Raw genomic sequence first — 16128 nt, 5'->3', positions numbered from 1 at the left:
CCACGTTCGTTTGGGAACCATAGAGAACACTATAGCATTTAATTACAATGGCAGCCACCATTGCAAAAACTCACGTACGCCACAAGCCTGAAGAGGCCTTCCTATACAACAGGCACAATGGCGTCAGCGTGTAACCACAGAACTACACACATCATGGGTAGACGATGGTATTTTAACTGCAAGAATAGAACACAAGGGACCTCAATAAAACTCAGATTAATAGTTTTCTTTTCTTTAAAAAGCAAGTTTTACGCCAGCATAATGTGTAGGACTTGATTTTAGTTGTTTTTTGATATTTCAAAACCTAGTTGTATGTTTTTATGCAAATCACAGGCTCCATAAACTGCCTTTGAAAATCAGGTGGTTTATTCCTTGAATAAGAAAGCTAACAAAGCAAAGGGCCATGATCCTTTCACGGAATAATCCCGCGTCTGAGATCCATCCTCTGGTGCATTTGTGTGCAGCAGCAGATTCATGCATTTCCCGCCACAAGTGTGTGCTGTTCCTGTCTGTTTTTGGGCTTCCAGCTAGACCAGGGGTGTCCGCAAAGGGCCGGTGTGTATGTAGGTTTTTGGGAAACCTGTAGGTCAGCTGTTCAAACCCAGGTGTGAGGACTCTTCAGCCAATCGGTCCTCTAATTAGTAATCTAATTAGGGAGTTGCAGTGAATACCAGCATACACACTGGTCCTTTGCGGATAAGATTGCCCACCCTTGAGCTAGACTCTGTGATCAGACCTCCCACATGATTAGCTAAGAGCCTTCTTTGACAGAGCCAACCCCATGTCACATGCGTATATTTGAAAACAAAACTAAGTTACAGCTACTTAAAGGCTTCCTACTTAACTGGATACCTGTGGAAATGAAGGTAGTACCACTTTACCAGTACTACACAGTACAAACAATAGTACAAGATGGGGCCACATCTCCATAAAAACACCGTAAAAGCACATGCTTATTTCTGCAGCAGATTTGTAAATTAACATGCACAAATAAGAACCTCTATTCATATAACAGCACCAATGAATTTTCATATAAATAAATTATCTTGGACCTCGACCTTAAACATACAGGTGTTTAGAGGAGGGGGAAAAGAAAAAAAAAACCTCTCCTTGAATTGCTACCTTATCGTGGTGGAGGGGTTTGCGTGCCTCAGTGACCCTGGGGGCTATGTTGAAGGCGTTGAAGTGAAGAGCTTGGTGAGGCTATGGAAAGTGACTTTCAGTCGGCCTCAAAAAGGTTCTGGCAAACCATCCGGAATATCAGGAGGGGGAAGCAGCTCCTGGTTCCTACTGTTTACAGTGGGGAGGGGGTGCAGTTGACCTCACCTGGGGACATCATCCAGAGGTGGAAGGAATACTTTGAGGACCTCCTTAACCCTGCCTCAGATACATCTGTGCACACCGCCTTCTAGACATTCCTGTTGGCTTCATCTGCTGGGGATCTCCAGCATGCCCTGGGGCGGTTTGCGGCCAAGTGTGAAGCAGCAGGGATGAGGAGACCATGGTTCTCAGCCAGAAACGGGTGGATTGCCCTCTTCAGGTCAGGGAAGAGGTACTGCTTCAAGTGGAGGAGTTTAAGTATCTCAGGGTCTCATTCATGAGTGAGAGTAGACAAGATCAAGAGCTGGACAGATGGATCGGAGTGGCTTCTGCAGTTCTGCAGGCGCTTAACAGATTCGTCATGGCCAAGAAAGAACTGAGCCGGAAAGCAAAGCTCTCAATCTATTGGCCCATTTTCATCTAGATGGTAATGGATAAATGGATGGATATAAGCATGTAAATGTAAAGTTTGTGTGTGGGGGTTTGCATAGATCACATTTGGGGACCGAAATGTCCCCAAGGAGTGGTAAAACCTGAAACTTCCTTACTTTTGGGGACATTTTCAGGTACCCGTTTGGACAACCACAATTTTATAAAAATCCATGAAAGCAATCAAAAAATGTAAAAATGCCAAGCCTTGTATTTTGACCAGTTACTTTTGGTTAAAATCAGGGCTGGGTTGGGGTTAAGAGTGCCGTGATTCGGATTAGGGGTTTTCCCCCCTAGAAATTAATGGAATTCAGAAAGGCATGCAGACATGCGTGTGTGTGTATAAATGAACAGACCAAAAGGACACAGAAAACTCCATCTTACAACTTTATTAATCACACTAAGTGCTCACAAAATAACCTAAAACCTTAATTTTATTTTAACATTTTAGAGTGTTAAAGTAGAAAGCGCAAGTGGTTCATGTTCTACAAGATGGATGATAGGAGGTCCTGAAAATAAAATAAACGAAAACTCGATGTGTACCACATCCCAAGCCCTGCACCAAACAGCGATGATAGGACAAGAAATATTCACAGATCCAACTGACTCCTCTGGTCATGGAGGGGTGGAGGGGGGGAGTTGAGGTGGGCCTTAAACAGAAAATGTGTTATGAGCAGCAGGTTTTAAACTTTAACCAGAACTTACGCACTGACTGACAAATCCAAGGGCTGAACTGTCCACTTTACTACCAGAGTTCAGCAATGTTTTAGATGGCAAATGAAGATGTATTTTAAGACTTCCTGTCACTAACATTTGGGGCTCTGCTGCTCCGAACACTGAGTAAAAGCGGAAGGCTGCTTCCCGCATTCTGGGATAAATTTAAAGAGGAGTTCCTGTTCAATCCACGGCTTCTGTGATTGGTGTCAGTTTGAGGGAATGTGAAAGCACAGGGAAGATAACAGCTTAAGATACATGCTTCTCTCCACTGTCGTCTCCACCTGGGGAAACCCCCGTCCCACCCAGCTCAGTTTGACGAGCGGGCTCAGGCACCAACCACTCCATTTCTCCTATGAATCTGACCCGCCCCTCCCATTCCCACCCCCCGGCCCCCCCCCACGCCTCAGCGGATGGTGTATTGGACATAGGGGACCTCCACGTCTTCGTCGTTGAGGTCGTTGCAGCAGAGCTCGAACACCAAGGCCCGCACATGCTTGCCCAGCTTCTTCTTTGACACCTTGGTCACGATCTCCGTCATCCTATGGGGGGGGGGGGGGGATGTCAGTCACATCCCAAGATGAAGCCATTATCCTGCACACCTGAGTCACTGCTGTGAAGAACCTCCCACACAACAATAAGCTCTCAAACAGCCAGCTGAAATGCAACAAGTACTAGGGGAGTCCCAGGCCCAAGTTATTATCATTAATATAAAATTATAAAAATTCTATATGTTCTATATCTGCGGAATTCCAGTCTGTTACACCCTCGACTGTACCAGATGAATGGACCTGACTAGGCAAGCAACAGCACACATTTTTAAGTAAAACTGGGGTTAATGCAGTGTGCAGAAAGGCTAAGCAACGATGTCGAGTCGGCAGCTAAATCGCACATATCGTAAAAGAGGTTGCAGCCACACCCACGAAGTGATTTTGTACACTGGTAAACCTTCTTTTCAAGCTCTGGTATGAGTGTCAAATTTAGGGATGAGGCCAGAGTATATCTTACCTCCAAAGCACCTATGTCAGCAGAAGCCTCTATTCTGTAACTCATAATCTAATGAACTCAATTACCCTCTCTAATTTTTTTTTTGCCAAGTTGCCATCAAGAAAGCTTCTTGTAATCTGAAAGTTCCAAAGTCTTGGATGATCTGTGTGAACGTGTCATCTTCCACTAAATGGTCTCTTTTCAGATGCTTTGATTTATTTGCATTGAAAACAGCCGTACTGCATCTCATGAATCGCCGGCACCACAAATCACCATTGCGCCGTTTCCATTTACCACTTCAAAATAACTCACTGTACCGGACTGAAACATCAACAGTTACTACAGTTCACAGGGAATCCTCCGCTTTGTGCCCCACATGTGAAAATGCAGTTTCGTTCTGGCCTGCAGAGTGATTCTAGCCATACTCTCACCACAGGTCCCCCATTAAAAACTGATAACCTCCAACTTTCCTTTTGGATGTTTGCCCATTTTGAGGTTATAGGTGTTGGGGGGGGGGAGGTTGGCTGTGCAGAAAAGAAAAAAAAAAAAACCCACACAACGCTCAAGTGCAAAGAACGTTGCAAGACGGCAAAAGTTACACGACATGAGCAGGGGGAATCCCCATCAGCCAGTTTGGGTCGCAATAGCTGTAAAAGATCCCCACGCCCCCTGAATCTGGAAGACCATCGACTACCATCATACCCCAACGCTCCACGGTCACTGCTGATGCACTTACGGCAAGTCCAGCCTCTCCTTCAGCTTGGCAGCGGGCATGAAGAAGGAGTAGAGCATAGACACACCCTGGGACAGCATGGTGATTTCCAGCTTGTGCTCGTTCTGCCAGGAAAAAGTAAGACTGGGCTTTACCGGGACCTAAGCACACCTTCAGAGGTGACTGAGACCAGCGGCTCCTGTACCTTAAAGTAGTCCAGGAACTGCCGGAGGGTCATCTCCTCCCCACCAGGCGGCACGCCGGTCACCTCAAAACGGTCCCACAGTGTCCAGCTCTCCTCGTAGTACTGCGGGACAGAGACGTCAAGACATTAGGAGCGGAGAGGAAATGCAGGCTGAGAATAAAGGAGAAATCCCTTCCAAGAGGCTCCCAGAAGCTGAGAACAGCGTTTCCCCTACCATTATATTAGTGGGGGCGCCCCATCCCCCCAATGGCACCTCCTACCCCTCCTTGAAGGTCAAGTTAATTTTAATTTTATTTTCTATATAGCGCCTGATCACAACAGAAGTCATTTAAGGTTACCTTTCCTATAGAACAGGTCTATACATTGTCCTTTTATTAAACAAACTAAAATAGTCTTATGTTATTTATCTTATTTACACAACAGCTAATTTTTGTCTCTACACGGTCGCGCCTTTACAATTCTCCTCTGCTCTCTGTACGCAGGTGAGCACACTCCCACCAGCGGACAGAGACCGCGCGTCGGAAAATGTCACGTCAACCACCTGAAACGCAGACAAATATCTGCGTTTTTTTTTTGACTGCTGTCGTTAAAAGAAACACATGAACACCATGAATCCTGTCGGTGTCCGTCTGCCGCCCCCCCCCCCCAGAGCTGTAATCCTAGGGGAAACACTGGGGAAATACAGGAAACAGGCCAAATAAACAAAACTAAACAAAGGTTTAATGCCATGGGCCACCACCTTGTGAGTGGGGGCAGCGATGGGCTCCGAGAAGGCGAAAAAGGGAAGCGCCAGGTTCATGAAGCCGTTCTTGTAGGACTCAAGGCGTCGATGGCCTTGAACAACCTTCAACAACTCCAGACACACCAAGCCCACCACCGCTGCTGTTGTCGTGGCGATTGCTGGGATGATCTTCCCAGCTATCAGCTTACTCTAAGGGAGGAGAGAGCAAAATCACATGGAGCACGGGGCAGAAGGTAGGTTCCAGCCAAGAGGAGGGTCGGGGCCATACCTTGTGCCTGTCAGCAGGCGGAATGTCGTAGTTCTCCGCCCTCAGATTGGAAGCAGCTACGATGAAATCCATGTGAAAATTGGTGTCGTCATCCTGGATGGTGTGACATGGTAGAGAGATCAGGAATGCATCCTTTGGTGCTCAAAGGAAACTTAATCAGTGATTAACTAGCTCAGAACTGGGCTGTACCTTTTCAAAGTCGATGGCACAGAGTTTGAACTGAGACACAGTGTCTGGGCTTGGCAACAGAGACTTCAGCTCCTCCAGCCGGGAATCATCTGTAAAAATAGCCACAGGTCAGACTGCCAGCGACCGGGCCCTCCACCTCTTCCCTGCACCCCTGACTGTAGCTTACCCACGGAGGCGTTGGCATTCTGCAGCTCCTGGTCTGATACATGGATTTTGACCCCTGACCGGGGAGTAAAGGTGGGCACCTTGACCTCCTGAAGGATATGGGCCACAGCGGCACGGTCGGTGCTCCCTGGCAGCCCGTAGGTCTGTGCGAACAGGTTGGCTGCAGCCATGACGTAGTCCATGTGCAGCAGCTGCAAGGAGGAGGAGGGAGAACAAAAGCAGGTGTCGGTCACGTTGTAAACCCAAAGCATCGGAACCCGATCCGCTCATGTAGGCCATCACTCACGTTGTCGGTGCTGAATTCAAGTGGGTGAGGACACCTCTTTGGACCTGACCAAAATGGTGCCCCAGAGCTGGTGACCTATGACGGCAATATGAGTGAGAACAGAACCCCAGAAGCTGCAGCTCCACCCATAATCAGCCTGGATGGCAGTCGCAAGTCTCACCTGGTCCGGGGGGAAGTTGTGCAACAGCTGCCGGACGTTGTTATTGTACTGGACCTGCCAGTGGTTGCGGGCCCAGGCCACGCAGTCCTCCCAGCTGCGGGGGCAGTCCGTCACCAAGGTCCTATACACGGCCTCCAGCACCTCCAGTGGTTGGGCTCCAGGCAGCTTCAGCGTACGCTCCATGAACTTGGGGTCTCTGCAGATGGAGACCACACTCTAACCTCTGCTCACCCCAACACTACTCAGCAGCCCCCATGGCGGGGAGACTTACGTCAGGTACTGCATGGCATTCTCTGCTGGCTGCTTGAAGAGACCCTCAAACTCGTCACGTGCCCACTGGGGGAGGAAAGCATAGAAGCGACAGTTGAACACTGGAGAACTTTAAACCTTTGCACCAAAAATTGTGTTTGGGTTATCAACTTAATACGCCAAGGTGGTACCAGACCCACAAGTTACTATGTAAACCCAAGTAAACCCAAAAGTCGAAAGGTGGATTCGCTCCCCGGAATATCCAGGAAGGGGCCACACCTGCAGTGTGTGCTCTATGGCATTGGGGAAGTTCTTCAGCGTGCAGATGGGGATGGACTTCTCGGGGGGGTCCTGACTTGAACTGTAGGACTCAGTCAGGAAGGGAATCACGACCTGCACGTTACCCTTGGTGCCCAGAGTGCCCGACTCCAGGAGAGGCTTCCGGTAGTAGACACAGCGCCGGTCTACGTACATGCCTACAAATACACACCAGCGAACAAGACATGTGCACATGGGTGGGCTGGCATGGAGGATATCAAGGCATGTCTGGCCTTGAGGTCTTCACAAAGAAACATCTCAAAAACAGGTGAGGGCAATGGCGGGCCGGCTTACGTGCGTCAACGTTGTCTAGGGCGTTGGCCACACCGTGCAGGCTTTCGAAGAAGTCATCATCGTAGACCCTCTCAGTGTCGGGTCCGACCCGGTTCTGGTGGCCCGTGATGCGGACGGATGGGTTCATCTGCTTGACGGCGGCAGCTGCTGTCTCACTCTTCATCTTCTGCACTCACAGTCGAGACACAACCCACGTGTGAGCACGAACACCTCACCCCCTGGCATCACGCTACCGTTGTGACTCAGCCCTACCTGAATGCCCACCCCACTGCAAATCTCGAATGTAAAACACACACTCTGCCCCCTCCCCGATTCTAACCCACTGTTTGCATAATTCCTTGGTATTGAGAGAAGTTGGTGGGTTCCCACATAGCACAATGGTCACTGGGATTCATATGAACTACTTGAAGCAGTGTTACTCATTTCATTAAGACGGGCGCAGAGTTTCACTTCACACCACGGTCTGCACCCTGGGTCCTCACCGTGACATCCCACGGCCTGAAGAGGAACTGGCGATTGAGGTTGGACTTCTCGATGGTGTCCATGTCGGTGACGATCACTTCGCCATCCCCACTGGCCAGTCCCATCATGGCAAAGTTCTTCAGGAGCTCACAGCCTATGGCACCTGCCCCAACCTGGAAAGGAGTGAGGCCACCAAATATCAAGCCTTCAGCTGTTTTGGACAATGGCCTTTAAAAAAAGGCAGTATATTTAACCAAACTGGGTTACTACTTACCAGGAAATACCTCTGTTTGGCCAACTCCTCTTGCAGCTTGGAGCCAAACACAGCAATCTGTCCATCGTATCGACAATTTCTCTGAAAGGGAAGAAACGGCAGGTTATTCCAGACGCTGAGGACTGGAGATGTCTGGCATGATGAATCACTAGGTGTTAAACATCAGAGCGGTGCTGGCAGCTTAACAGTTAAGCAGCCATGTTGGAACACGGTGCTAACAAGGCAGTCGTGCTACTGGAGCTAAGATGTGCCAGATGTTGGCTCACAGGTGCACACTCCTCCTCAGAAAGCAATGCGCCCTCTTCCTCAGACAGGCACTCCAGAGCGTCAAAGTAGAGCCACTGCATGACGGGCAGGAATTTCCCAGTGCAGGCCTGCAGGGGGAACCAAAACACAGGTCATCAGTGCTGCCTGGGAAAGCACTTCCAGCCCCAAGGGTACAGCAAGCATGGCACGGCTTCTCTCTGACCTTCATAACCTCCTGTGCTGCCAGACCACCGATGAAGGCATTGACAGGGGCCAGGTCACCGGCTGCCATATATGCCAGCTTCTGCAGGAGGCCCTTGTCCAGCTGCTCCTGCTTGGCACTGCCTGATTGGGCAGCATTGACTTCTTTAGTCAGAGATACCAGTTCATCTGCATCTGACTGGGATGGGGTACCGTGGAGTAAAGACGAGAACAGACAGCATAAGCAGGACATCAGAATGTTAAAGGGTTCCCACTGGCTATGTCAAGTGGGAAGATGTACCTGGTTCCAGGGTTTGGGGACACGGCCGTGCTGCTTCTCAAAAGCGTGCAGTGCCTGGAAGCCCAAGTGCAGCTGGCCTGGACGCTCAAACTTGGCAAAGTCGGTGAGCAGAAACTCTGGTTCTGACAGCGAGGCCAGCAGCGATTTCTGCACGGAGAAGCACAGGGACGCATGTCACGAACAGTGAAGATAAGATGGAGGGGGGGCAGGAGGGTGGAGTAGAAGGAGCACAGGGTCAGACTCACAAAGCTGATCTTCTTGGGCATCTTGACCTGGGAGACGATCCCTCCCCGGACGTACTCGGAAAAGGAGCTGGTGTCACAGATACTGAAGGTATAGGGACCTGAAAGCCGACAAAGAGCCCCCATCATTATACCTGAGAGGCTGAACCGACATGAGCCAGCAGGAGGTGCTGCATTACCTACCCAGGGCTTTGATCTCCACGGGTGGGGACCCATTCAGCTCAGTCATGCCCTGCACCTCAGTGAAGGTGACGAAGTCACCGCTTTCAAAGCCATGCCGGGACTCATCCAGGCAGGTCACCACACCTGGGTTGTCCTGGAATAAGGCAACAAAGGAGGTTACATGAGGCCAGGACAGATCCTGGATCAGCCTCAAAGAGCATGACAACCCCAACACAGGCACACACCCTGCTGCTGTTTTATACGAGTTAGATGAATCTGAAGACCGCAAGTTCATTTCACAGCACTAGATATCTTCATTTAGCCCAGATTGAGTGGTCCTTACTAGCCCATAAACCATCCCCTACTGCTCCCCCCAGCCACATTTGACATGGACAAAGGAGACCAGTACTATAGATCAGTGGCAGTGGGACTAACCTTGGTGATCATGGAGATCATGGCACTGAGAGGCTGCTCCCCATTGGTGTCGAACACTGTCATCTCTTCACCAAAGTCGCAGAACAGCTGGCTGGGAAGGCAGACAAGGAGAGGGAAACACGTTTACCAAGAAGCCACAAAGTCAAAGGTGGGGAAAGATCAGATGAGTCAGCTTACATAGTTAAACGTCAATGACACCAAAAACATGAACTGGAGAAGGAATCTACTATGAAGACCATCTAATGGTGCTGACAAACACAGACTGAGCTCCTCAGCCTCACCACCCTTTCACCCCATTTAACATATACTGCTTCTGTGTTACATGTCCTACTAGGATTCATGCCAGAGGTTGACACCATAGCAGTGTAGGGCCTTACCCAAACAGGCCACGAGTATCGGCCACAATGAGCTTGATCCCTTTGCCATGGCAGAGCTCCCCAATGCGCAACTGCTCATCCAAGCTGGAGTCAGTCAGCACTACCACCTGCAAGATGCAGAGTCAGGGAGTCAAAGGAGGTCCCGGGCCGGCAGCCGCCCTACCTGGAAGGCCACTCACCTGGAACTGGCTCAGGTAGTCCTCGGTGAGGACGCCGGTGTAAGCCACCACAGGCACATAGCTGTTCAGCTCTGCCAGGCGAGGCTGACTGACCTCGGCACGGTTCTTGCCCAGGTCGTCCTCACGTAGGTAGAACTGGTGAGAAAGTGCAAGGCTGTTAATCACGGAGGGGAAGCCCAGGTGCAGGCTGGCAGCTCCTCGACAGAGCCGGTCACTCACCTGCGATGACAGATCCCTCCATTCGGCGAGGCCCTGGTCGTGCAAGGTCACGCTCCTGACCCCTCCCAGGATGACGTTCTTGGCAATCTCCACACCCAGACCACGCAGCCCAGATATCAGGACATTGGAGGTCTGCATGCGCTTCATGGCATCGTGCCCCAGCACATAGCTAAAGGAGATGGCACAGAGGCCTCAGAGTCTTCGCTAACTGGAACTGCTACGCATCAATTGTTAGGCAAGCACTTTCACTGGTTAGCTTCTACACTTGTTTCCATTCAGCCACTCAGATTTGAGGTCAAGATTATCTGGGACAGGGCAGCACCCTAGACAGCTAAAAGAACATCACATGAGTCACAGAAATTCAGAAGAACAGCCTGCCTTTGGACTGTGAGACGAAATCAGGATATCTAAAAAAGCTGCCAAATCTAAGAACAAGAAAAAAACCACAGAAAAGGAACTGGGGACAAACTCCACTCAAACATCACACTAAAGAAAGGCTTGGAAAGCCTAACTCACAGCTGCCTGGAGTAGAGTCCTTCATCGATGTCAGCTTCATTCCCATTTCTAGCCATGCCCTAAAGCAGCAGAAAGGGTAAACCAGTCCCTCTTTCACTTTCAATTTAGCACAAATGACGAATTTTCCGCAATCCAACTGGGGGAGCATGCGCACTTACGTTGGTGGGTGTGTGGGACAGTTCACTGCTGACACAGTTGGAGGAGGAGCTGTGGGATTCCGTCTTCGTCTCTGATTCTGACACGCGACGCTTCTTGGACAGCGGCGAACTGGACATCTTAACACAGAGGGATAAAGGTGTGACCCGTGAAAAATTGCAGTCCCCCCCCCCCACCACGGCCATTCAGAGACGATTGATGTTCCTGTGCAGCTGCAGTGCGGCAGATATTTCTGTGAAATGAACAGCCTTCGCCTGCACAAGACGCTGAGGAAGTCTGCCGCACGCCACACCAAACTTCCATCTCCATGAAAAAGCCTCAGTGCACCTGGTGCAGCATATGAGCAAGTTGTATACTCAGAGGTGCCAAAGACCTTAATACTTCATCACTAATTGGATCAACCAACAATGAACTTTCTTATCTGATAATCCATTCGACAGGATAGTGTTCGGACCTTCTCGGCACGAGACCTTAAACCGGATGATTTTACCTACACGGCAGTCTTTGTGTAGGAAACACAGTCAGCACCAGGAATAGGGGTGAACACCAAAAAGAGGCTGCAAGTTCCTTAAAAGTTGTGAAAATCAGGTACCTCCCAGTCCAGCTCTGGCAGCAGTCGGGAAGGAAGTCAAACAGATGATTTACCTAAATAGGCCGTTACAAGCTGGGGAAGGGGGGGGGGTTCTCTCTCTCTCTCTTTCCTCACAAAATTTGAATTAATTATTGAAGAAGTACCTTATACAGCAAAACCTAGATAAAATGTGAAACATCTGTAGCATATCAATTTAAGATCTTGAAAGATTTAATAAATTAATCTACCTTTCATAGAAGACTGCTTGTCAGAGTGACAGGGTTTCATGGACTTCCCCCATGCAATCTGTAAACGACACTCTAGGGGGTGCAGTAAATCCAGGAAGCAGTTTACTGATTTGTATTGTTCCAAGTCAGACAACAGACCTGACCTTTGTCAGAGGAAAGAACCCCCTATAAGAACCCCCAGTGAAAGGATAAATCCCCTAAAATTCAAAGGCAGAAACAGGAATGAATACAGAGGCTGGTGTGAGAGTCACCATCCAAAACCTGACCATGAGACACCCAGTAAGCGCATGGGCCTTCAGGTGAAGTCCCGCAGTCCTGCTGACGTCAAATGGCAGGAAAGCGGGCCTGCCACCTGGCCTACTGCCCGGCATTTTACCGGCTCGGGGGCACCATACCAACACTCTGCTTCAGCTAAAGGTTAAGATAAAGGTGAGCCTGAGCAGCCCAGGTTAGCGGCACCTCTGGGGGCACCACACAGGCAGAGTACGCTGACCCATCCGGGTTCTGGCCATATATTGCCAAGTATTTCTAAAAGCTCAATAAATAGCTATGTCTTCTCATGTTACTCAGATAAACACAGGAATAATTAAATCCAGAAACAAGCAACCTATGAAAAATCACTAGCAAAGCTAAGTATCACAGTACTTCTAAGACCAGACCGTACGCTGCACGGAACAGTATGGAGGCCTGGCCTTTACCTATGATTCTGCAGTCTGGACCAACTAAGCAGGTCAGTTGTGCATAGGCGCAGCCCAAGAGCGGGACCGAACTGCAGAATCCGAAATAAAGGCAGTACAGACAACGAGAGAGCGTCTGGACTATAGAGTTATTGGAATGGCAGGACAGACACACCGCGGGCGGATCCAGAACAGTCAGAAAGAGCAGGACAGACAGACTGAGGGCGCATCCGGCCACTGCCAGTGATACAGTACAGTGCTTCAAAATGCTGAATCATTAGATCCACCTGGGCGAGCTCCTCTGCAGAGCAGAGCTTCAACTGCTGCCCTAGATTTCTTTTTCCCTTAAAGGAGCTCACACAATCAGACGGTAAGTTATACACGTTTTCATTTTTTATAATATAGGATTTTATTGTGTGTCAGAAAGCCTGACGTTTTGACCGCCTACTGCGTCCCATCCAGCTGAATTACACGGGTAATTAAACAGAACCACGGCAGCTTGGAATACGCTATAGTGAGTAAACCGGTTAAATGTCTACCCTACTTATGTTACGGTTACAACACGCACGGTTAGTAAACATAACTAAGATAAAGTAAACACTAGATTGGAGGTCTGACCTCCCCAGGGGTTCGTATGAGGCGTAGTTTACCTCATTATGTCAAACTCAAGCCACGGTCTTTCCTTTGTGGAATGGGTCCGAAAGCAACGTTTTTAAAGTGGGCCCAAACCAACCCGGACAACCATCCATTGTCCCATCAAGTCCATTCATTCAGAACGGTAACTAGCTACCCAGAGGACTAGTTGACTGCCTGACCAGGGCCTGGTCCTTAGACGAGCTAACAGTAAACACATTTTGATGAGCACCACACCTGATTTGCCGAGCTGATGTCCGGGAACACGCCCGTTAGTGTCAAACAAACCAGTCAATAGTGCTCTTCATCGAACCGCTACTCGCCAGTAACCCGGGGGTTCTTACCAATATTCCTTCTCTGTCCTCCCTCAGCGCCTGCAAACCTCCCTTCTATATAAATCCGGCTGTGTCACAGTCACCCGCCTCCTCCAAGCAAAAACGGAAACGCAGTTCTGAAAGCGCCGACGTGCAGTGGAGAAACGCGTCGGCCCGGGAGCGCCGTCGCAGGTTTCGACCAAGTGTCGAGTCACTCTGAGCGGCTGTTCCTTCTTCCTGGTAGCGCCGCAGACGGGAACAAAACCAAAATGGCAGCTGAGAGGAGGAGGAGGGGGGCGGAGGCGGAGCCGGTCGGCGTATGTACGTCCGCGCGTACGACGGAAGCTACACGTAAACAAATCTGGGACAGCTCATTGGCCAGTCTAACTCGGCACTCGACGAACCGCGATCCTTTCCTTGGCCCACAAGCTTTCGCGTGGACGATGAACAGAAAGTCTAACACCCGGCATGCAGGCAAACCAACTGCTGTAACAGGCGCTAATAGAGTGCTTTACAGACAAAGCGTGATCTACAGCTAAAATACAGTCGTCTAATTTGATTAATTGAATGGTTATTGCAGAACGGCTGCTATCAAAACATACTGCAGGTGATACAAAATTAACAAATGTATTCATATTGGGCTTATCGAAGCGTAGTTCGGTATTCAGGGAAAAACATTAATGATTGAGTGTGTTTCTGTCAACTGCCGTAACACAATGAACAGTAATATAGTAAACCTAAATATCAAATGTTTGTAACTGTGGAGCATTGCAATGACACAAATTCCGATGATACTGCAAGTGATTGTCTTTTACTGATTTGAATTGAGTGTTATACATCTCAGTGTATTAAAAACAGTATCATTCACCAGCAGCATCCGTGCACCTATGCCGATTTCACAGTTTTAGATATAGCAAGTATTTAGACTGATTAAATCATAACACACTTAAATTGTTATTATTTTATATTTCTATCATAATAACCTGCTTGCGAAATGCAAATGTGCTCGAAGGAATGACAAGCAAGCGCAGCGGTATATTGTCTATTGAACCAGCTGAGTATGAGATAGCCTTGGGTCTCTAAAAATACACAAAAGAAAATCAACAGGAAGTTGCTGACCGATACTTCACAGTTAAATTAGAACCGCATATATGCACATCTTAGTTTATGTTACATGCAGAAGGATTTAGAGACAAGTTGAGTTTGTAAAACGCCGTCATCATCGCTTGCAGATCCCTGCCTTATTCTCCCATCACTTTTAACCCTAAAATCCACGAGATTTGACCCCCCCAGCGGCCGATTTTAACACTACCACATTTTAACACAATAAGTTGCACAGAAAAAGCAAGCAAATGGAGATGGCATCCCTCGACGGAGGGGGATAAAGGTAGACGCCAGAGATTTCGGGGTTAGTGCTGAAAATCCGTACAGGAACTCGAGCAGAGTGTGGGGGGATGGGGTGTTGGGGGATGACAAAGGCCCGAGAGGGCCGCTAGTCTACAGCGCAGTATGTACCGGCACGGGTCCGAATCCGCGCGATCCGTCCACCCCCCACGCCGCCCCCCACCACCGACTAACACCAGAGATCCACCTACACATAAAAACCAGTTTAAGACACATGTTCGGCTAGTTTGTTAGAGTATCCCCCAACTCCGCGGATAACGAAAGAGCTAGCTAACATCAGCTTAGGCTGACTATAGACTGCTTCCCTCTAGGGAGCGTTACCAAAATGGGAAAACATCTAAAAAGAGAGAAATTAATGCAAACCTGCCTTTGAGGAACGTCGGCGACTCTGACCACGACCCTGCTGCTCCTGTCCTCCTCTCACCCCTCCGCCCCGAACCCCGGTTCCCCCGATCCCCATTATCCTGCTAACCTTGGTGACAGACCAGGCCGAACTTGCTTTCTTCTTCCCAGATGACAGTCGGCGCTGCCCGGTGCGCAACGACCAGCAAGACCAGCAAAGCTGCGTGAAAACAAGTAGCGAGAAAGTATGCAGAACTCACCACATCCGATATTACCCGGGCCTGACTCTCGTTATGGAAAGGCAAATATGCCGCCAAAGAAAAAGCTCAAAGCGAAGTGGAATTCGGGGTTTATTTCCCAGAGAGCATCTGGCGAACTGGCGGGAGTTTGGGCTACTTTGAGAAGTGAAGCAGGGGCCTGGCAATCTGCGAAACGGCCGCTCCCGACACCTCAGGATTGTTATCTGACCGCGTCAGCTCAGACCCGAGAGCAGCAACATGTGCGGAGAGCGGGTCTAGAAACGTTCCGCACACTGGGGGTGCTCAGGGATAACAAATGTGTCATTTACAGCCGCTACACGGTGTTTCCTCAACATGCACACAAAACAATATTCATACTGAACATATGTATAAGGATTCGTACTTTTTTTGCAACTACAGAAGAGAATTAAACGACAACGACGTTTATCCCTTTCTTTGTGAATTGAGCCAACCCAGAGTTTACCATGCCGCTAAGATCGATGGGACTTGTAGTCTAGGTGCATGAAATCGAAATTACTTGTAGGTTGATTAAAATTTGTACTGTGACTCTAAATTATAACCACAGTTATTCAGCTTCTAAGAATGGTCTCGGATAAGAGTTTTGATGATTCTGGAAGCTTATCTACAGTAGCTGTATTGCTCATTGTAAAACAGGTTGCGAATTACTTAGGCCAGAGCAGTTTTTCATGGGATCCCACTGCACCTTAGGGTGGGCAATTTTAGAAAAGTCAGGTTGCCCACAGCATGTCATTGGACTGCAGGGGAAACTGGAGTACTGGATGAAATCGAAAAAATATGTAGTGAACATGCAGACTCCATACACACACACACACACACACACACACACACACACACACACACACACACACAC

General features: G+C 49.0%; 1 protein-coding gene across 4 annotated transcripts; it reads right to left on the bottom strand.

Annotated features, from left to right (window-relative positions):
• Nucleotides 1-2123: 2123 nt before the first annotated feature.
• Nucleotides 2124-15499, bottom strand: uba1 (ubiquitin-like modifier activating enzyme 1). Of its 4 annotated transcripts, XM_072715229.1 has the most exons (26): nucleotides 13282-13549; nucleotides 10811-10927; nucleotides 10653-10711; nucleotides 10137-10305; nucleotides 9918-10052; nucleotides 9739-9845; nucleotides 9362-9452; nucleotides 8948-9080; nucleotides 8768-8865; nucleotides 8523-8669; nucleotides 8244-8420; nucleotides 8041-8148; nucleotides 7775-7855; nucleotides 7521-7673; nucleotides 7039-7204; nucleotides 6706-6902; nucleotides 6449-6513; nucleotides 6178-6373; nucleotides 6018-6092; nucleotides 5733-5922; nucleotides 5567-5655; nucleotides 5378-5470; nucleotides 5107-5298; nucleotides 4368-4469; nucleotides 4187-4287; nucleotides 2124-3005 (listed from the first exon to the last, which is right to left on the bottom strand). In XM_072715229.1, exons 2-26 carry the CDS (start codon nucleotides 10925-10927, stop codon nucleotides 2870-2872), a joined length of 3177 nt encoding a protein of 1058 aa, XP_072571330.1. In that variant the 5' UTR covers nucleotides 13282-13549; the 3' UTR covers nucleotides 2124-2869. The 4 variants fall into 4 exon arrangements, with proteins under 4 accessions (XP_072571330.1, XP_072571328.1, XP_072571329.1 ...); XM_072715227.1 differs by lacking the exon at nucleotides 13282-13549 and adding an exon at nucleotides 15258-15499 and having other exon boundaries at nucleotides 9918-10305; XM_072715228.1 differs by lacking the exon at nucleotides 13282-13549 and adding an exon at nucleotides 15128-15267 and having other exon boundaries at nucleotides 9918-10305.
• Nucleotides 15500-16128: the final 629 nt, after the last annotated feature.

This window comes from Paramormyrops kingsleyae, chromosome 8 (genome assembly GCF_048594095.1).
Source record: "Paramormyrops kingsleyae isolate MSU_618 chromosome 8, PKINGS_0.4, whole genome shotgun sequence".
Taxonomy (NCBI): domain Eukaryota; kingdom Metazoa; phylum Chordata; class Actinopteri; order Osteoglossiformes; family Mormyridae; genus Paramormyrops; species Paramormyrops kingsleyae.
This window is presented reverse-complemented; position numbering and strand designations above follow the sequence as displayed.

What these genes read in the sequence shown, in the direction of transcription:
- uba1 (XM_072715227.1), bottom strand. Translation starts at nt 10,927, where the DNA reads ATGTCCAGTTCGCCGCTGTCCAAGAAGCGTCGCGTGTCAGAATCAGAG. An exon ending in CCTAGACAACGTTGACGCAC is followed by an intron (nt 6,903 to 7,038) that starts GTAAGCCGGCCC and finishes GTGTATTTGTAG; the next exon opens with GCATGTACGTAGACCGGCGC. An exon ending in TCGCTGCCCCCACTCACAAG is followed by an intron (nt 4,470 to 5,106) that starts GTGGTGGCCCAT and finishes TCTGTCCCGCAG; the next exon opens with TACTACGAGGAGAGCTGGAC.